Source organism: Stegostoma tigrinum, chromosome 18 (assembly GCF_030684315.1).
Source record: "Stegostoma tigrinum isolate sSteTig4 chromosome 18, sSteTig4.hap1, whole genome shotgun sequence".
NCBI classification, from domain to species: domain Eukaryota; kingdom Metazoa; phylum Chordata; class Chondrichthyes; order Orectolobiformes; family Stegostomatidae; genus Stegostoma; species Stegostoma tigrinum.
In genome coordinates, this window is record NC_081371.1 from 14,455,612 (window position 1) to 14,476,904 (window position 21,293).

Consider the following 21,293-nt stretch of genomic DNA (forward strand, 5'->3'; position numbering starts at 1 on the left):
TCCAAGTGCGGCCGCACCAGAGTTTTGTACAGCTGCAGCATAACCTCTTGGTTCCAGAACACTCTCCCTCTATTAATAAAAGCTAAAACACTGTATGCCTTCTTAACAGCCCTGTCAACCTGGGTGGCAACTTTCAAGGATCTGTGTAAATGGACACTGAGATCTCTCTGCTCATCTACACTACTAAGAATCTTACCATTAGCTCTGTGCTTTGCCTTCTGGTTACTCTTACCAAAGCGCATCACCTCACACTTGTCTGCATTAAACTCCATTTGCCACCTCTCAGCCCAGCTTTGCAGCTTATCTATGTCTCTCTGCAACCTACAGCATCCTTTGTCACTATCCACAACTCCACTGACCTTAGTGTCTTCTGCAAATTTACTAACCCATCCTTCTACACCCTCATCCAGGTCATTTATAAAAATGACAAACAGAGGTGGATCCAACACCGACCCTTGCGGTACACCACTAGTAACTTGTCTCCAGGATGAAGATTTCCCATCAACTACCACCCTCTGTCTTCTTTCAGCAAGCCAATTTCCGATCCAAACTGTTATATCTCCCACAATTCCATTCCTCCGCATTTTGTACAATAGCCTATTGTGGGGAACCTTATCGAACGCCTTGCTGAAATCCATATACACCACATCAACCGGTTTACTCTCATCTACCTGTTTGGTCACCTTCTCAAAGAATTCTAAGGTTTGTGAGGCACGACCTTCCCTTCACAAAACCGTACTGACTATCCCTAATCAATTTATTATTTTCTAGATGATTATAATTCCTATCCCTTATCACCTTTTCCAACACCTTTACCAACAACTGAGGTAAGGCTCACTGGTCTATAATTACCAGGGTTGTCTCTACTCCCCTCCTTTGAACAGGGAAACCACATTTGCTATCCTCCAGTCATCTGGCACTATTCCTGTAGACAATGATGAGTTAAAGATCAATGCCAAAGGCTCAGCAATCTCCTCCCTGGCTTCCCAGAGGATCCGAGGATAAATCCCATCCGGCGCAGGGGATTTATCTGTCTTCACCCTCTGAAGGATTTCTAATACCTCTTCCTTGTGAACATCAATCCCACCTAGTCTAGTAGCCTGTATCTCAGTATTCTCCTCGACAACATTGTCGTTTTCTAGAGTGAATACTGTTGAAAAATATTCATTTTGCACTTCCCCTATCTCATCTGTTTGTGGAGTTGAGAAATATGGGCATGTTTTCGAAGAGCCTTGTTGGGTTGCTATATTGCATGAGGTTGCAGATTTGCAGATGTTTCGTCACCCTGCTAGTAACATCAGTACACCTCCAGTGAAGCTTTGGTGTTCTGACCCGTTTGTTATTTATATACCTCAGTTTGATGGGGTGGTTGGTATTACTTGGGGTTCTGCTTTGCAGTGGTTTGTATATTAGGTCCAGTTCAATGTGTTTGATGGAATTCCAGTTGGAATGCCAGGCCCTCTCCCTTGTGTGCCCCCTCAGCCATGCCTTCAATTACTGCCCCGTCCCCAAACCATCAACATTGATTACTGGGTCCGGTATCATTTTATATACATCACAAACAATAATAAACCCAGCAATGGTCATTGTGAGATGACACTGGGCATTTTCTGCCTTTTGTTAAACATTACCTCTGTAATTACTTATTTTCTGCTTCCAGACATTATCATCAGCCGTTGTTCAAGTATTTGCTGCAGAGCGCAGTTCACATTGGACAAAAAAGTGCTGTGGAGTCGCCTGCCTTATCAAAGACAATCCTCAAAGGTCTTACTTTATCCGTGTTTATGATATAAAGGTAAGGGCAGCTTGAAGCATGTTGGCACACAAGCTTTTATTCTCAAGATTTGAGTTCCATTTCTTTCAGCATGATTCAAGCAGGTATTCTTAGCTTTCAGTAAAGCTAATCAACTATTGGCTCTCAACCTACAGCGTAAAATTGTTTACATGCCCAAGAAGGTGCATCAAACCCAGAATTTGTTGAACTTGATATTGAGTTCAGAGGTCTGTAGAAACCCCAAGGGGAAAATGAAGTGCTATTCTTCGAACTTGCACTGAGCTTCACCAGAGCACTGCAAGTAAGCCTGAGACAGGCATGTTTTCCAGGGAATAAGGGGTGTGTTGAAGTGGCAGGCAACTGGAAGTGCTGGGTCTTTTTTGCAGTCAGAACGTAGGTGTTCTGCGAAATGGTCACCCAGTCTATGCTAATTGTTATCCACTCCTTTGTCTAATTAACAGTTTTCCTTGGGCTGTAACTCTACCTGTTGTTCACTTATTTCCCCCTGTTTTCTACATAAAAAAGACAACCTTTTCCGAGCTACCATCATTCCTGAGGAAGGGTCACCGGACCAGAAACATTAACTTTGATCTCTGTCCACAGATGCTGCCAGACCTGCTGACCATTTCAGCAGTTTCTGATTTCCAACATCTGCAATTCTTCAGTGCTTGTTATTAATGAATACTGAGTAAATTACAAAATTAAATATTTCACTTTCAGGCCACTTATTTTTTCAGATTTTCATCCCTGCTTGCCTTCTTCCTTTTGTATTGAGATGGTTCTTAGTCTCTACAGCTTTGCTTTCCTCCCCATAATTTGTCTCTAACCTTCTGAAAGCACCCTTGTTACAAGTTCCTGCATTTTCTTTATCTAAATATATCTCTTTTATGCTGGATTTGTAGATGGCATTTATACCTCCCACTTGATTTTTTTCATTTAGTCTATTTAAGGTAAGTATTTGTTTGTGTTTCATTAGTTCCTTATGAAGATGAGCATATTCTGCATGTTTTAATATTTGCTGTCTTTTAGTGGTGTTGCACTTATCCTCCAGTGAAGTGTTGAATTGGCTATCCCAGTGCATTTGTATATATTTTGCCTTGTTTTGAGTTCAGTTGTTTCCTAATTGGATAATTTATTTTGACATTTCTCACCCTGTACTTACTATCCCTTGGCTGATGCAGTTTCTAGTTGCTGTGTCTCTTTTTGGTCATTTGGAAGTGCCAGGTCAAAATTAGTACTGGCTGTTGTAGCTTCCTTGAGAAACTGGATCATGAAACAGCCGTGCTCATAATGTTTGTTTGCCAGTTCTGATTCTGAGCCACTTCCAAATTTCCATTAAAATAACTAACATTCCCGTTCGCGTTCTTGCTTTCACTCTCAATCCTTTTCTTGCTGACCTGGAGCAGAACCCAGTGGAAGTTTGAGTTTTTTTTTCTCCTTTTACTTGAAGTGGCAAATTCGAAATTTATTTTGAGGCTGACATTTCCAGGTGTTTTTGATATATAAGGCTGTGCTATGTTCTCGTCTACCACTGTCGTTTCTTGATATTGAATCTGTTTGATTATGTTTCAATTTTGTTACATCAGAGATCATTGTGGTTCACTAAGGGGAGCCAGTGGCCAAGTGATATTACCTCCAGACTATAAATCCAGAAACTTAGCTAATGTTCTGAGGACCTGAGTTCAGATCCTGCCATGGCAGATGGTGAAATTCAAATTCCTTAAAGATCTGGAATCAAGGGTCTAATGATGACCATAAAATCTTGTTTGCAATAGAAATAACCTTGGTTTGACATTTTGATTTTGCAAAGGACGAAGAGGCAAGAATCCGTAAATTTTAATGAGTATTGGAAGAATTTATTGAAAATTGAATTTGTTAATGAATGAGTTTGAGAAATATTTCATACCTTGGAAAAATACTTCAATCTAAAGATCAGTATGTTACCTGGTCTAAGTTCCATGTACAATCTACCACAATAAAGACAGCATTGTAACTGAGAAATCAGCTAATGAAGCCAAAGTCAGTTTACTCAAAGGAGGAAATCTAGATTGACGGAAAGTAAATAATATTGCAGAGAAACAAAAGCTATAAAAACTCAGCTAAAAAACACTTCTGCAGTGCTGGCATCCCAGTAAGTGATGTGTAACAGAATAGTGTAATAACATAAAAAGAAAAATGACACCTCATCAGCAATGATCAAAGATAGTTTTTATTTGTCTCCAAAGAAGAGCAATCCTAAATTATAATTGCTGTATGGGATATGATGATAAACATGAGAAATTAGAATAAGAATAGGTTATTCGACCCCTGGAGCATGCTGTCTCATTCAGCAGGGACTTAACGAATCTGATTGTGACCATAACTTCACTTTCCTGCCTGTCCTCTGTAATCCTCGTCTCCTTGTCTAAGGAGAAAAAAATGTCTAATTCCTGGTCTTGAATGTACTAAAATGACCCAGGCTCCATTGTTTGCTGTGGAAGCATTTCAAAGGTAATCTGATAGAAGAAATTGTCCCTCATTCATGTCCTAAATGAATGTCCCTTATTTTGAAACTCTGCCTCCCAAGTTCAAGATTTCCCCTTAAGGTGAAACACCCCTCAGATTTACACTGCAAAACGGCTTCAAAATTTTGTGCGTTTCAACTCAAGATTCTTCTAAAACCTTTGCAGGCCTCAGGCAAATGACAACTATAATTTTAATGTCGGTGCAGGACCTCAATATAATGTTCAGTCACAATCCTGATACAAAAGAGTAAGGTGAACCGAACAACTCCAAATTCAAATTTGGTCTTGCCAAAATATTCTCACAAAAAGAGAGCGTGCCTGAGCACAAAACTTGCCATGGTTTAGAACATCAAATTCCAGAATAATGAATTCAAGCAGTCCTTATAGCTTGACCATGCTGAAAGTCAGGATTAAACATCACAATTAGTCAAGTTTATCAAATATGTAAAAGCGATGTCAATCATGCTGCTGTATTAAGGTACGTAGGGATTTATAGGACCGGAATATATCTTTTTTGGAATTTATTCAGACAACACCAGGTGATGGTCTAGCAGATTTATTTGAAATCACAGGCTTTCAGAGTGTCGCCTCTTCATCAGTTGAAGTCAGAACAACACTTCAAAAGCTTGTTTCAAATAAACCTGTTGGATTACAACTTGGTGTTGTCTGACTTCTGACCTTGTCCACACCAGCCCAACACCAGCACCTCCATATCATAGAATTTATTCAACCATTATCTGATTTAGTGTCAGTAACACTATAAAATGTATAACGCATTGCGCAGATATTTGCGATCATTCAGATTTGATGTTAAACTGGTCATTTGACATTTTATGATGGAAGGCCATTGACCTGTTGCATTAACTTTCTCTCTTTTCTGTACAGATTCTGCCAGCTCTGTTGAGTGTACCTAGCTATTCTGCTTATTTCAGTTTTCTAGCATTCACAAAACTTGGCTTCTTGTAAAATATGTTAACATTTTTCATGAGCATTTACTTTCTTTGATTTGTACCCTTCTTTTAAATCTGAGTTAGTATGAAAACTATAAGTTTCAAATTTCCTGAGGATAATTTCAGTTGTACAGCCCCAGTTTAGTGCCAGTTCTTGTTCTTCAAATTGATACTTAACTAATGTTTCTTTCTACCTTTAGGATGGGAGATTAATGTGGGAGCAAGAAATGTACAACAATTTTGTTTACAATCCATCTCGATCATACTTCCATACTTTTATTGGTGATGTATGTTATTTTATTGTTTGACTGTCTAGTTTTATAACTTTTAATGTTTAATAATAGTTTTATAATGATGATGATGAGCATGCTTCGCAACGAAGGTTAAACATTTCTTAAAAATAAATGTTCTGATTGGACTTGAGGCATAGCATACTAAATTAACACATTCCAGGGTAACTAAATGTCTGTTGGCTAAAAGACATACAACATTTGAAAATAAATTGTTCAACCATCTCAAAGCATGAGCTGCATTTTTTCATTTTTAAATATTTAACAAAGCACTTGCATGTATATATACCTCCTTTCATGACCTTGGGTGTCCCAACATGTACTACAGTCAATGATGACATTAGAAGGAGGTGATGACGTTGTGATTGTTTCGACTAGAAACCCAGAGACCCAGATTATCCTCTGGTGACCGAGGTTCTAACCCATGATGGCTTTGTTAGAATTTGAATTAAAAATATGGAATCAAAAGTCTAATGACCTTGAAGCTATTGTTGATCTTTTGTAAAAATCTATTTGGTTTACTAATGGAAGGTATATAACTTGCACATATTTTAATAACATTTATGTTATTACAGAGTTTAGATTTTGAACTACTGGCATGTGGATTTCAGTCTCTGTATGGGAGGCTTTAATGTTTAACTTGTTCATTTTCAGAAACCATAGTTTTTTTTTTAAACCTGGTATGAGAGAGGGAGTAGGAGTTAATTCAGACAAGTTCGGAAGTAGGTTACTACCAGGCCAGAAGTGTTTGGTTAGATCCTTGGAAGGGCTATTCAACGCTGAATAAGGTTGAGATAAGTTCCGTCAATTCTTGAGGAAAAGGCTATTAAACTTTTAAATCCAGAAAATCTGTAAGTGTAATAGAGAAATTAATTTTCTCGAATACTGTATTGTTGAATGTGCCGTTGGGATAGTTCGGATTGCATTTTCACTGCGTTTCAAAATCTTTCAAGTTTTGATAACGTAAATAGCTTGATTTATTTCACTTAATCTTTTTTCATAATAAACTTCTATTTCACAATTAAAACCAGATCTCTGCAGCATTTAGTGCTTGCGATTCAGTGAAAGACTATGATGTGAGACAATGTTTTTTAATTAATCAAGCCAGATTTTTGGATTTGACTGTTCAGTGATAACATCAGTTAAGATCAAAACAAATGTCCTTTTAGGAACATGCAACTTTGAGCTCAATAATATGGTTGACTATTAACTGCAAATGGCCTACTAAGCCACTTGGGCGTATCAAACTGCTGTAAAGCCTCAAAGGAACAAGATTGGATGGACTACTCAGACCAGTATAGGGACTACAAACAACAATGGTTAAAAATAGCATCTGGCTCATGCCAGAACTGAGAGAAAGCCATCTCATTGACGAATCAAATATAGTCATATTTGTGGAATCGTTCTTTACAGACAATTTCACAAACACCACTGTCACCATCCCCGGGTATGACCTGTTCAACTAACAGAGTGGACCCAGCAGAGGTAGTAACAGGTAGGCAGTCAGGAGAGAGTTACCCTGTGAGTCCTCAACATTGAAATCTCATGGCATTGAGTCAGACGTGAGCATGGAAATCTGATTTCCACCTATTACCCCTGCTTCGCTGAAGAATCACAACTGCACCATATTGAATGTTACTTGGAAGGAGGCAAGTGTATACTTGCAGAATATACTTTGGATGGAGGACTTTGTCCATTACTAGTGGACAATAGTGGCAATGCCACTATTGATCAAACAGGCTGAGTAATAAAGGACATAGCTGTTACACAGCATCTACAGAATCAACAAGAGAGAAAACATACTTGATCTGATCCTTGCCGGTTTGCCTGCTCAGATGCATCTGTGCACAGTAGAAATGACAGTATTAGTAGAGGTAACCACCACACAGCCTTTGTGGAGACGAATCCCTGTGTTCGCAGTGAGGTTATTGTCTGTCATGTGGCACTACACATTAAATAGGAGAGGCTTCTAATGGATTGAGCAACTCAAGCTGGGTGTCCTTGAGGCACTGAGCTATCAGTAGCATCAAAATTGTATTCAAATATAATCCACAACCTTGTAGCGCAGCATATTCCCCTCTACCATCAAGTTAGAAAATCGATCCTGGTAAATGAGGAACGTAGGTGAGCAGACAGAAACAGTACCAGGTATATATCTGGTGTCAATCTGGTTGAAACAGCACTTTCTGCTTTCAGTCCACAAGGCTATTAGCCTGGTTCTGTTTAGGTGAACGCTAATGACGTTTTAACAGTTTCATCACTCCCAGACACATCCAAATATCCAAATAATCTAAAGCCTTCATGCTGTACTATCTTTCTAGCCATTCACCCAAAATCTGAGCCCCTGGTTGCAAAGGACAAAATTCCATTTGTCATCTTAATTATTTATTTGCATGTTGACTTTGTTTCATATATAAGAGCATCCAGATCCTCCTGTACTACATTTGTTTTGGAGTCTACCTCTGTTTAAACAATAAACTGTCATTTGATTACTTCAACAAAAGTGCTTGACTACTGTGTCCTATATTAATCTCCATCTGTCAAGGTTTTATCCATTCATTCAGCCTATCCTGCAGATTCATAATGTCCTCATCACAATGTGCTCTCCCACCTATTTTTGTATTATGTGAGCCTTACCTTGGTTGTGGGTAAAGTGTTGGAAAGGATTATAAGAGATAGGATTTATAATCATCTAGAAAGGAATAATTTGATTAGGGATATTCAACACGGTTTTGTGAAGGATAGGCCATGCCTATCACCTTATTGAGTTCTTTGAGAACGTGACCAAACAGGTGGATGATGGTAAAGCGGTTGATGTGGTTTATGTGGATTTCAGTAAAGTGTTTGATAAGGTTCCCCACGGTAGGCTATTGCATAAAATAAGGAGTTATGGGATTGCGGATGATTTAGCGGTTTGGATCAGAAATTGGCTAATTGGACGAAGACAGAGGGTGGTGGTTGATGGGAAATGTTCATCCTGGAGTTCACTTGATCTGTTTTGGGGCCACTGCTGTTTGTCATTTTTATAAATGACATGGATGAGGGCGTAGAAGGATGGGTAGTAAATTTGCAGACGACACTAAAGTCGGTGGAGTTGTGGATAGTGCAGAAGGATGCTACAGCTTACAAACGGACATAGATAAGCTGCAGAGATGGGCTGAGAGGTGGCAAATGGAGTTTAATGCGGAGAAGTTTGAGGTGATGCATTTTGGAAGGAGTAACAGGAATAGAGAGTACTGGGCTAATGGTAAGATTCTTGGTAGTGTGGATGAGCAGAGAGATCTGTGTCCTTGTGCATAGCTCCCTGAAAGTTGCTACCAGGTTGATAGGATTGTTAAGGAGAGTACGGTGTGTTAGGTTTTATTGGTAGAAGGATTGAGTTTGGGAGCCGTGAGGTCATGTTGCAGCTGTACAAAACTCTGGTATGGCCGCACTTGGGGTATTGCGTACAGTTCTGGTCGTTGCATTATAGGAAGGATGTGGAAGCATTGAAAAGGGTGCAGAGGAGATTTACCAAGACGTTGCCTGGTATGGAGGGAAGGTCTTATGAGGAAAGGCTGAGGGACTTGAGGCTTTTTTTTGTTAGAGAGAAGGAGGTTAAGAGGTGACCCAATCGAGGCATACAAGATGATCAGAGGATTAGATAGGGTGGACAGTGAGACCCTTTTTCCTCTGTTGGAGATGGCTAGCATGAGGGGACAGAGCTTTAAATTGAGGGTGATAGGTATAGGACAGATGTCAAAGGTAGGCTCTTTACTCAGTAGCAAGGGCCCGGAATACCCTGCCTGCAACAGTAGTAGACTCGCCACGTTTAAGGGCATTTAAATGGTCATTGGATAAACATATGGATAATAATGGAATAGTGTAGGTTGGATGGACTTCACTTTGGTTTTACAGGTCGGCGCAACATCGAGGGCCGAAGGGCCTGTACTGCGCTGTAGTGTTCTATTGTCCTGCCCCTCTAATTTGTCCACTCACTATACAGATAAAAATCTCCCATTATAGTTGTAGTGCCCTTGGTATACACCTCATTATTTCTGGATTATGCTTTCTCCTGCAGTGCAACACCCTATAGGGGCCTATAAGAAGCTGCCATTAGGGTCAGTGGTTAGCACTGCTGCCTCACAGCGGTAGGGACACTGGTTCAATTCCACCCTCGGATGTACGTCTGTGTGGAGTTTGCACGTTCTCTCAGTGTTTCTGTGGATTTCCTCTGGTTGCTCCAGTTTCCTCCCACAGTCCAGAGATGTGCAGGTTAGGTGGATTGGCCATGCTAAATTGTCCTTTTGTGTCCAGGGATGTGTAGGTTAGGTGGATTAGCCATAGCAAATGCAGGGTTACAGAGATAGGGTAGAGGGGGTGAGTCTGAGTAGGATGCTTTTTGCAAAGTTGGTGTGGACTTGTTGGGCCGAATGGCCTGTTTCCACACTGTATAGCTTCCATGATTTCTTTCCTTGGCTATTCCTATTTCCACCCAAACTGTGTTTTCACATTACATTCTATTTCACATACATCACTGCTTATCACTGCACTGATAAGCACTTCATTAAATATGCTGTCCCACCTCTTTTTACCTATTTTTCAGAGCTTCAAAATACCTTGAATGTTGAGTTCACCCAACCACCGTGTTTCTCTAATTGCTTCCTATATAATTTATTTCCATTTATGCTGTAAGTTCATCTGTCTTGTTACAAATGCTGCTTCTGGATTGAATTTCTACTAGATTCGTGCATTACTTTTTCTCCTTCCTGATGTATTTTGATTATGATTTGTCTCTTCTCTACCCTGCACCTCTGCTGTCTCGTTTCCCTTTGATTTTCATAACTTCCCTTCACAGTCTGTAAAGGGCTGTCTACAATCCTTACTAGCTGATTCATCAGAACTCTGGTCACAATGCTTCTTCATTGAAGTCCATCCAAATGGAACAGTTCTTTCCCCAGTACTGATGCCAGTGTCTGCCTTATGGCAACCTATTTCTCCCACTCCAACTGTTGAGCCCTACTTTTACCCCATAGTGTTATTTACCCTGCACAATTTGCATATAGCTCAGATAGTGATCAAAGATTATTACCTTTGTGATTTTGCTTTTTCATTTAGCCCTAAGCTGCATATAAACCCTTAGTATAACCACTTTGCTAGTTCTCCCTATGTTGTTGGTGCCTACGTGATCCACTAGAGCTAGATCCTTCTCTCCACTCCAAGTACCTCTCAAGGCCACAAGAGGTACCAACGTGTGCTGCAGTTCCTCTTAGTTCATCCACCCAATTTGACATTCCTGATCCTGGCCCCATGGAGGCAACATACCATCACTTCAACGCTGTGGTTATAGTAACTTGCGACTCCTAACTATTGAATCTCCAATTCTAGTCATTTCTATGCCCTGTGTACAGTTGGGTCAACCATTACACCATAGGTTTGTGGCTGCAGATCAGATCACTTGCTAAGTATTTCAGATGATCCTGCTTGTTAACAATAATAAACTTATTAGTAAATAGGAGACAAAGGACAAGTAAATGGAATTGGGTCACCAATTGGACATAATTTTATTGAATAGTGAATACAATTGAAGCTAAATGATCACTTTAGTCAACTTTTTTCATACCTCAGCTAGTTGCCCCAGCCTTGAAAGGCATATCATGTCAATGTGCCTACTTTTGTTGGTTGCACCATATTAGAAGGCTGCAAATTCTATTGCATATCCCTTCTGAAAGACATGAGTGTTTTATTCTGAAAGTTGCACTCCAGGCATAGACTTCATTGACCACTCAATCAAAAAACAAAGTTTCAGCAGTTTTGGAAAGCTAGAGGATAGGAAGGACCAGAATAGGAAACTAGTACTGCAGTTTCCTATCCCTTTGCCCCTCATTTTTGAAAGAAGGCAAATTTTAATTAAAAGCAGTCCTCAGCAAGTTGAAGATTTGACATAGTGATGAAGTACAGAAACTAGGTTTGCAACTTATCAACTTGAGTACTGTAGCCTTTACAATAAATTTCATGCAAGTGAATTGGTTTAAATGCTTTCTGCTGCTTATAGTAAAGCAGTAACTGCAAGTGTGTTTTGGCATGTCCTGAGGTCATGAAAGGAGCCATGCAAGTATAAACCTATGTTTTCAGTAACAATCCCCTACTTCACAGTAATCGTCAGAATTATTGGTGAAGTTGGAAGTACTGTATGTAGTATATCATGAACAAAGTGGATGGGCCGTACAACTGGATCATCCTAATAACCAATTGGTATGTATTCTATTGTTTCAAAAAATCACTAGATCATGTGTTTGACCTGGATATTCCCCTGGCCAGATGATGATTTCAGAACTGTAGTTGGGTGTTGCACATGGGAGGTTGTAGAATCCACATCGTAGCAAACTCTGAAGGAATTGACCAGGAAATTGAAGTTTTCGCTGGGCAATTCTTTACACTTAATGGATACTTGAATGTGTCCATTGAAGTTGGCGAATTTGGAAATTTCCACTGCAGTTAAGTAAATGGTTACTCAGGAAATGCTAGACTTTTTAAAATGCCTAGTCTAACTCCCAAGTAACTATTAATCTGACCCCCAAAATGATCCTCGCACCTTGAACTGCATCTAACCTCCCTCCTTCCGGATCCCTTATGCTCTCCAGAACCTGACCCGACACCACCTTGTCATCAAACCCAAAAACTCGTTTCTAACCCCAGGAGCTGACATCCAGTCAGCCAACCTTCCCAACATACACTATTGCTTACCTGGCCCCCTTGCACCCTGGTAACTAAACTTCCTGCAGCCTAAATTCACACTTAGTTTACATACTTGCCCTGTGCTGCTGTCAAAATGGTTTTGAGAGACTGGACCTTTAAATTTCTTGATATGACAGCTGACTGCAGCAAAAAAGGATCTTATTTTGCCATCCCCTGACAATGGACCTATCAGAATGAACTTCCTATTCAGCATCCCTGAAGAAACCCTGATTAGAATCTTCTGCTAGAAAGAGAGATCTTCTATGGTGTTTAAAAAAAAAACTGGAGTGATGGTCGGTAAAAGATTGGACGATCGTCCTCAGAAGATCTAATGCTTTTCTAATGCAAATCAGTCTATTTAAAAAGCATGTTGTCTGAGTAAACTGTCAATATAGTAATACAAGTAACCAGTGACCATCCTTTATATAATACCTGATCACACATTAACAAAATTGTGTGTATTTTTGCACACAGAATCTATTTTGGGAACCCGGATTCATTTTCAGCCTTTGGTGACTGTCTATTTGCAGTTTGCACGTTTTCCCTGATGTGCAGGTTGTGTGGATTGACCGTGCTAAATTTCCCTGTCTTGTCCAGGGTTTTCTGTCTTGTTGGGCTAGGTGTTTTAAATGTGAGAGTTACGGGGACAGGGTGGAGTCAGAGGGTCGGTGAAAGCTCAATGCGCTGAATGCCTCTATCTGTGCTATTGGGTTTCTTTGATTCTGTTCACAGGTTAATTGATGCTGTTAGGTTTTTCAATTTTTTAATCTAACTCGCAGTTTTCTAGTTACAATGATTTCACAATGACCTCTTTCCCAGGCAAGTCAAATAGGACTTAATTTTGCAAGTGAAGAAGAAGCAAAAAGATTCAAGTTTGCAGTCAGTGACATAATTGGAAGACGCCAAAGAAGAACTGGTGTGTACTCTGGTTGTTGCATACTTTGTGTATTTTAATGACGTGTGTATTTTAATGATGTGAGTAATGTGCTTTGGCAGCTGTTCACTGCTTTTTAACGAGTAACTTCAATTGTCCTAAACTGATTTTTTTTATTATTAATTGATGGCGGGAGAGGCAGGATGTCCATTAGCTACATCAAAAGGTATACTCTAGTGGCCAATCATTAAGTCACTAATGTGAATTGAGCTTCCTTTGTTAGGTTTTATTAAAGTAGCAGTTCAAACCAATATTTACCCTTCTCTGCCAGTTTCATTCAACTCCTTCAAACTAATTTTGTCTCTGTACAAACTGTGTTTATATTTTAACTTTTTATAGACTGATTTAATGACTGAATTTGGTATGATAATTTTATTCCATTCTCTGAGACATTAACTTGAGTAACACAGTCTATTGATGGGCGGCATGGTGGCTCAGTGATTAACACTGCTGCCTCACAGCACCAGTGACCCGGGTTAAATTCCAGTCCTTGGGCGATTTGTCTGTGTGTCTGTCTGTGTGAAGTTTGCATGTTCTCCCGGTGTCTACGAGTTTCCTCCAGGTGCTCCTGTTTCCTCGCACAATCCAAAGATGTGTGCGTTTTAAGCAGATTGGCCATGCTAAATTGCCCATAGTGTCCAGGATGTGTAGGTTAGGTGGATTAGCCATGGGAAATACTCGGTTACAGGGATAGAGTAAGGGGGTGAGTCTGGGTTGGATGCTTTTGGAAAGTCAAAGTGGACCTTTTGGGCCAAATGGTCTGTTTCCATGCTGAAGGCATTGTATGAAAAAATTTACTATATTTTAGTTGAAGCAATCATAGTGTTATATCTACTGATAGCATGTACAGACCTACCTATGAAACTTAAGTTATTTTAATCAAATCCCAATGTATTCTTGTTCCAACAGAGAAAAGGCGAGAGCCACCACCGTTAAATGGTATGTATCTTGAATTGTTTCCAAAGTATCAGTTGACCTAAATTAAAGCAAAGTGTTGAAAGCGCAGCAGTTGCAAATCAGCTGTCTCAAGATTAACTGAATTAACATTTCAGGTTGATGACATTTCATCACAATTGAATAAACTGGAGATGAATGGCTTTTTAACGTGTCCAGATCAAGGAAATGGAGGGGGGTGGCGGTACTGGAAAAGAATAAATGCAAGGGATTTGTGAAAGCTTTGAATCAAGAATGATTAAACAATGAAAGCAATGAAACCAAAATGAAGTACTTTGTGTCTACTAGGCTTGATGTTGAGTTCAACAATTTCATACCAAATAATTGAACGCTTATTGTTTTGGAGAGGAAGCAGCTGTTAAGGGTTGTTACTGCCCTTTGATCATTAATTTCTCCAGCTTTCCACTCCGCAGAATTTGCCTTTTGCTGTTTTCCTACTCCTATTTCTGTCTAGCTTATTTAAAGCTAGTTATATCTCTGATGTTTTCCTGTCTGCTGAGCAGTTGTCAAACTGAAACAATAACTTTATTTACTCTCACCACTCTCACACCGGCTGACCTGAATATTTTGTCATATATTCAGATCTATAATGTTTTTAGAAAATTAAACAAATAAGAACACAAGCTGGGTCTAAAACAGATTTAACTGCCTGCAGTTGAGGAGAAAACAAGAAAGTTTAGTAAAGATCTGAAGATTGCAGTGACTCAGGACAGAGGCAGAAGAAAGTTAAGTAGATCCCGAATATGGAAATCGGCTTGCTGAGAGACCCAACACATGCAATTAGGCTCTATTTTCAATATGAAATAGCCGAACTTCATCACCAGGACCTGCTGACTGAGAGAATGGGATTGGTGACTAAGACTTGAAGTTTAAAGCCAGAAGGCAGTAAGATGCCTGTGAGGAAGATGTGGTGTTCATCAAGTTTGTGTTAAAATTATTTGACCCATTTCAGTGATCCAAGTTTGGAAGTGAGGTGGAGAATTAAAACGGCTTGCAGCTGAAAGCTCATCGAAGTTGCTTGTTGAAAAATATTGAGAAACAACTGTGGCCCATCTGTTTTCTTTTCCTAAATTTACAAGTGAATATTGTAAGCAATGAATAAAGTATACTGACTTTGAAGAAATTTAAGAAAACTCTTGCTTAATAATGAATATTGAGCAAGTTATTTTTATTGCAGCTCTCCCCTTGGTCCACTGGATAATGCAGTCTGGCTTCAGAGGCTTGTAGGACGTTCCAGTAGGAACTGAGTTTACAGTTTTATGCATTTTGTGTGCATTAGGTAAAACCCTATCCTTCATAAAATGAGAATTGAATCAAAAGGGATATTTGGAGAAGTGATCAAAAGCTTGATTGAAGTGGGTAATTTTGAAAAAAAAACACTCAAAGGAGGTGGAAAGAAGGAAAGATAAAGCACAGTAGCCACAGTCAAACAAGTGGGCAATTTATTGGGTTGCTGAGATTTGGTTGGTGTAGATCAAGCAGAACTCTTTTGGTAACAAGTCATTGGTGTTGGATGTTGTAATGTTTCTGATGCACAGAGGAAGAAAGCAGAACATTGTAGCATTTGAATGCAGAGTAACAAAAGAATGGCTAATCATGACAACTGCAAAGAGATTATGTTAATGGAGGAAGAAATGTGTCTTTGTAATGGAGTCAACCTGTTTTTGGATACTATCTGTGTTAGGAAGACCGTAGTGTTGCTAACTATCTTGTTAGTACAGAATCAACCACGGAGAGGATGAAATTAAGTAATTTTCAAGGGAAATTTTCTAAGTCTTCTACCGTGAAGAGAGACACCAAAATATCTATCCAATACCACTACCATTTCTTTGTTTTTTTTAGTTATCCACTCCCTAGGTTCACTCTCTTGAGGATCAGCATTAATTTTAATCACTCAATCTTTACTTACATTTTAAACTTATTATGATATTATCAGTTAGCTTTCTTTCCTATTCTGTTCTCTCCCTCTTTATTTCGTTCTTTGCTGGTTTTTAAATATGTCTGATCTTCTGTCCTACCAATGATCTTTGAGGCCATACTGTAAACTGCTATGCTGCCATTTCTTGCAAGTCTGTTCTGCCAGTGGGACAGGATGCCTCCATGGAGGTGGTTGGTGTTTGTGAGATTGTAAAGTATAATTCTGTGGAGTACCACTACTTTAGGTTATTGAGTGACTGGTCTTTGGGACAACTCTCCCAATTGGAAATATTTCCCAGATGTTGGTAAGGGCTTTTGTCTATTGTCATTTTCTGGTGTCTAGGACAATGCCAGATGCCCTGTCCTGTTTCATTCCTTTCTTTAGACAATAGGCATGCAAAGTCGCCACATAACCATCTCTTCTTGAAGTTTTCTTCGGACTTGCAGAATCTGTACAGTTGTTTTGATTTGTAGATAATTGGAGGAATAGAACAGAGCCAGAAGGTCAGTTAATTTTTGTCTTGTCAGTCTGGCTTGGACCCCAGTGCTTTTTGATGGAGCAGTTAATAATGAAGCGTGAAGACTTGTTTAAGCACTGTTGTCTGTGTTACCTCTCCAGTTATATGCGCCAAGATTAAAGGGACCCAACTTGTCGTACAATATCAGATACACGATTGGGTTTTAGTCTGTACTTTGTATAATCTTAAAGAACAAACTGCAACACATGTGATGCCAGTGAAGCAGTTTATTGGAATTGAACTCTCTCTACCTCTTATTCCACATAGGTACGCTCAACTCAAAGCATACTTTAGCCCATTTCAGTTTGGATGGTCCAAACCACTGTAGTTTTTCTGGGGGAGAGAGAGAGAGAGCATCTTTCGGGGTGTCGTTTGTCTGATTTATTTTCTGCAATGCAAGTTATTTTTGCACAGAACAGATTATTAAGTTACTGGCAACATGTATTCAAGAGCTAAAATGAATTTCAGAAATGAAGCTTGAAAATGAACAAAAATAGGAGGAGAATGGACTTGTGAACTGGTATTAGCTATTAAAATTTAGGATGCTTTTGAAGGTGAGATAGCAATGTAGAGAAGTTTCTGCAGGATATTTTGAGTCTAAGACTCTAAGATGGCAGGGTTTTCAGGTGGCTACTGCAAAGGAAGTCAGAATCTGAAGTGGTAAGCATTTTCATATACAGAGCAAAGATAGTCCTCAAGACATTGAGGGCCATGAGTAACAGTACAGCATTAAAGCCATTCATGTGCTCCCAATCCCAGTTAACATGAAAGAGTTGGTATTGTTACTTGGTATTATCAGCTTTATTACTAGTTCATTCAGGATTGTTCAGAGATGCCAAAAGATGCTAAATGACATTGGACACAATGAGAATTGAAACATACAAAATCCTGAAGAGCCTTGACAAAGTGCGTGAGGGTAGGATATGGCCACCATTAAGACAGATGAGAAGATAATTTTCTGAAGAACTGTGTGTTTCTGGCATTTTCTTTCTGAAAAGGTTGTGAAAGCTAAGGTTTTGAATATTTTTAAGGCAAGGGATGGTTGATCCTTCATAAACAGGGCGATGAAAGATAATGGAGTAGGCAGCTCTCAGAATAATTAGATCAACCCTGATCTTACTGAATGACAGTGTGGATTTGAGGGCCCAAGTGTCCTACCCCTAATTGCTGTGTGCACATTATATGAATAATGAAGGTATTCAATTTGATACAGTAAATGAATGGATAGCTATTAAAGATGGAAGAAAGCAATGATCATGAAAAGAATTACGATGGATAAGTTTGAGCTTTTAAAATCTCAACCCGTTCTGGGTAGAACTTGAAAAGCTAGTAAGGAATGTATGGAGTATTTGAACATGGAATTGACAAAAGTGGATAAAGATTTGCACAGAGGTAGGGATCAGATGTGAGTCAAAATGACTAAAGCTGTAATTAATGTAAATGAGATAACAAGGTGTAGGGGTGGATGAACACAGCAGGCCAAACAGCATCAGAGGAGCAGGAAGGCTGACATTTCAGGACTAGACCCTTCTTCAGAAATGGTAGCTGTGGGTGTCGGTGGGCTTGAAATGGATATCGGTTTCTAGGTGGTTGCCAGAGATTGGAGTCAGGTGTCCAGGAAGGGGAGAGAGGTAGTAGAGATGGTCCAGGTGAACTTAAGGCTGGGGTGGAAAGGTGTTGGTGAAATGGATGAACTGTTTGAGCTTGTCGTGGGTGCACGAGGCAGCGCCAATACAGTTATCAACGTAACGGAGGAAGAGGTGGGTGTTAGGGCCAGTGCAAGTATGGAAGAGGGATTGTTCCACCTAACCTACAAAGAGGCAGGCACAGCTTGGGCCCATGCGGGTACCCATGGCCACCCCCTTTGTTTGTAGTAAGTGGGAGGAATCAAAAGAGAAGTTGTTGAGGGTGAGTATGAGTTCGCTAAGCAGATGAGGGTGCCAGTGGAAGGGGACTGGTCGGGACTGTGGGGCAGGAAGAAGCGGAGGGCCTTTAGGCCATCAGTATAGGGAATGCAGGCGTATAGGGACTGGACGTCCATGGTAAAGATGAGGTGTTGGGAACTGGGGAATTGGAAGTTCTGGAGGAGGTGGAGGGCATGGGTGGTATCACGGATATAGGTAGGGAGTTCCTGGACCAAGGGAGAGAAAATGGAATCCAGATGGGTGGAGATGAGGTCGGTGGGGCAGGAGCAGGCGTGGACAATGTGTCAACCAGGGCAGGTGGGTTTGTGGAATTTGGAAAGGAGATAGAAGCAGGTGGTGCGGGATTGGGGAATGATGAGGTTGGCGGCTGTGGGTGGGAGGGCACGTGAGGCGATGAAGTTGTGGATGGTTTGGTGGTCGGGGGTGGGGTCATGATCAAGGGGGCAGTTGGAGGTGGTGTCGGAGAGTTGGTGCCTGGCCTCTGCGATGTAAAGGTGAGTGCGCCATTCTACAACTGCGCCTGCCTTGTGTGCGGGTTTTATGGTAAGGTAGGGATTGGAGCAGAGGGCTGCATGTTCTGCGGGGTAAGAGGTTGGAGTGGGTGAGAGGGGTGGAGAGGTTGAGGCAATTGATGTCACAATGGCAGTTGGAGATGAAGAGGTTGAGGGAGGGTGGGAGGCCTTGGGGTGGTGTCCAGGAGGAGGGGGGTGTGTTGGAGGCAGGAGAAGGGTCAGTAGAGGGAGGGTTAGGCGCATAGTTGAAGTAAGAGCAGTTTTTCCGCCACCTCCACGCTCTGTCCAAATGTGACCGGTATTCGTTGATGTGTGGGTGGAGGGAGGCAAAGGTAAGCCCTTTACTGAGGACTGATGTTTGTCCACAGTAAGGGGGAGGTCTGGGGAGTTGGTGAAGATCAGCAAGGCTGGGTGCTGCTGTCTCCTTTGGAGCTGCTGGCTGTGGAGGCAGTGGGTGGAGTTGTGTCGGCGCTGAGCGAAGATGCATCGGTAGAGTGGAGTATGAGGCAGTAGTTGCGGTTACGGTCCTCCGTGTCTATGGTGTTGGCCTTGGAAATGGAGTTAGCAGCATCAGCAGTGGTGTTGATGGCGCTAGCTGTCCCGGAAGTGGTGTACCTGACAGTGGAGTATGTGACGTCATCTGTGGGTGCTCTGACTGTGTGGCCACATGAGCAATGGTGGCGGGAACATTGTGGGGAAGGTCCTGGGTATGGTTGGGGTTTTGGGAAGTGGAGGAAGCCCGTTTTCGGTGGTAGGCACTAGTAAGTTTACTGTACTTATGGATTTTTGTGTCCAATAAAGCTGAGTAGAATTGTGAGTTCATGTTGTGGATTCTACGAAGACTTAAAAAGCAGGAGAGGTCCTTTACAGGTCTGGGAGAGGGAGGCTCTGAGCTGGGGTAGGCTTGATTATAGTGCTTGGAGATGCCAGTGCATTGCTGCGAGTGTGTGTTTCAGGAGTCGCAGGGAGAAACGCTTCTGAAGGGTCTCAATGTTCAGAATGTAGATATGGTCACGGTTGGGGCCAAATTGGGAAGGCCTGAATGTGAACTGTAGTCCATTGGGGATGATATAGTCCCGTAAGCAGGTACTAAGAAAGATGATGTGGCTGCAGTACCTGGCTTGCTTCAGGATGTGGTCGAGCAGTTTCAAGGCCAAAGATATTACGAGAGACTTGGGTGTGAGAGATGCACTGAGGTTTTTCCGGATGGAGGAGGGTAACTTCTTCAGTGTAGGCGTCCTTAGAAGAGGCTTCGCAGTGGGGTTAAAATTGTTTGAGGTAGTAGGAACTGCAGATGCTGGAGAATCTGAGACAACAAGGTGTAGAGCTGGATGAACGCCACAGGCCAAGTAGTATCAGAGCAGGAACGCTGACGTTTCAGGCCTAGACCCAATGTAAATGGACAGTCACAAAGGGAGCAACTGGAGTTTAAAGCTCAACTTATTGTAAGGCTGTAAACGTAAATTACATTCCAACCCATGGCTGATCAAGATTCCTGACCGCACACCACCTCATCCTTCCTTCAGCGGAGCATGTGTTTAGAGCTTGCACCTCGTAAATTAAAAAAGCTAGTTTGTGTGTTGTGTAATTACAACTTCAAGAAACAAGGGGCATAGTTATTTGTTTCCATTGTAGTGCAGTGCTGATTTTTTTGCATATCAGATTATACTCTGAATATAGAATTTAGGTGTGATAGGTGACCTGGTAACCTGTTCAGCTCTTGGAAGGTCTACACGGCAATAAACTAGGATCAGACCCCACCACTTTGCCAGAGGATTTAACATTCTTATTTGGTTTAATCACTGTGAGAACTTGGGTCTTTCTAATTGTTCAGTTTGTGACTAAAATTTGGTAACAATTGCATCAGTCTTAATTTCTAATGGGCCAATAACTTGATTTGGTTTCTACAGGACTCCAAAAGAAAACTTATAACTCTGTGTCCCTCTACTAAGTCTACAAACACCTTTTCATGTGATCTTTCATTGTTTCAAGCAGCTTTGACATCTAGTTCTAGGAGTTTAAGTTGAAGTGTACTTTTCACAGCTGTTTTCCATTTCGAATAATTTGATCACTTCATAATTTCACATCATCCATTTACACGTATTTCAAAATTTAAGGTTGAAGAGCAAGTTGCATTTCATTTGCATTACTGTGTTTCATCATGAGTTTTGTTGTGCAAATTTTATATTTGAGATTCAGATGTCATTTCAATGTTTAGGTAAGTTGGCCTGAAGGAGCTAAAAGAGTTGTATCCAAATGTTGAAACTTTTTTATCTTAAAGTTGTTCTTGCCAGTAAC

At 40.7% G+C, this 21,293-nt stretch overlaps 1 protein-coding gene across 1 annotated transcript in view; it reads left to right on the forward strand.

Annotated features, from left to right (window-relative positions):
* The window catches only part of LOC125460738 (actin nucleation-promoting factor WASL), a 74,863-nt gene that overhangs the window by 38,134 nt on the left and 15,436 nt on the right, over nt 1–21,293 (forward strand). The window contains exons 2-5 of the mRNA XM_048548549.2: nt 1,661–1,795; nt 5,429–5,515; nt 13,055–13,151; nt 14,079–14,108. Coding sequence (XP_048404506.2) covers nt 1,661–1,795; nt 5,429–5,515; nt 13,055–13,151; nt 14,079–14,108 — 349 coding nt within the window. The remainder of the gene's footprint in view (nt 1–1,660; nt 1,796–5,428; nt 5,516–13,054; nt 13,152–14,078; nt 14,109–21,293) is intronic.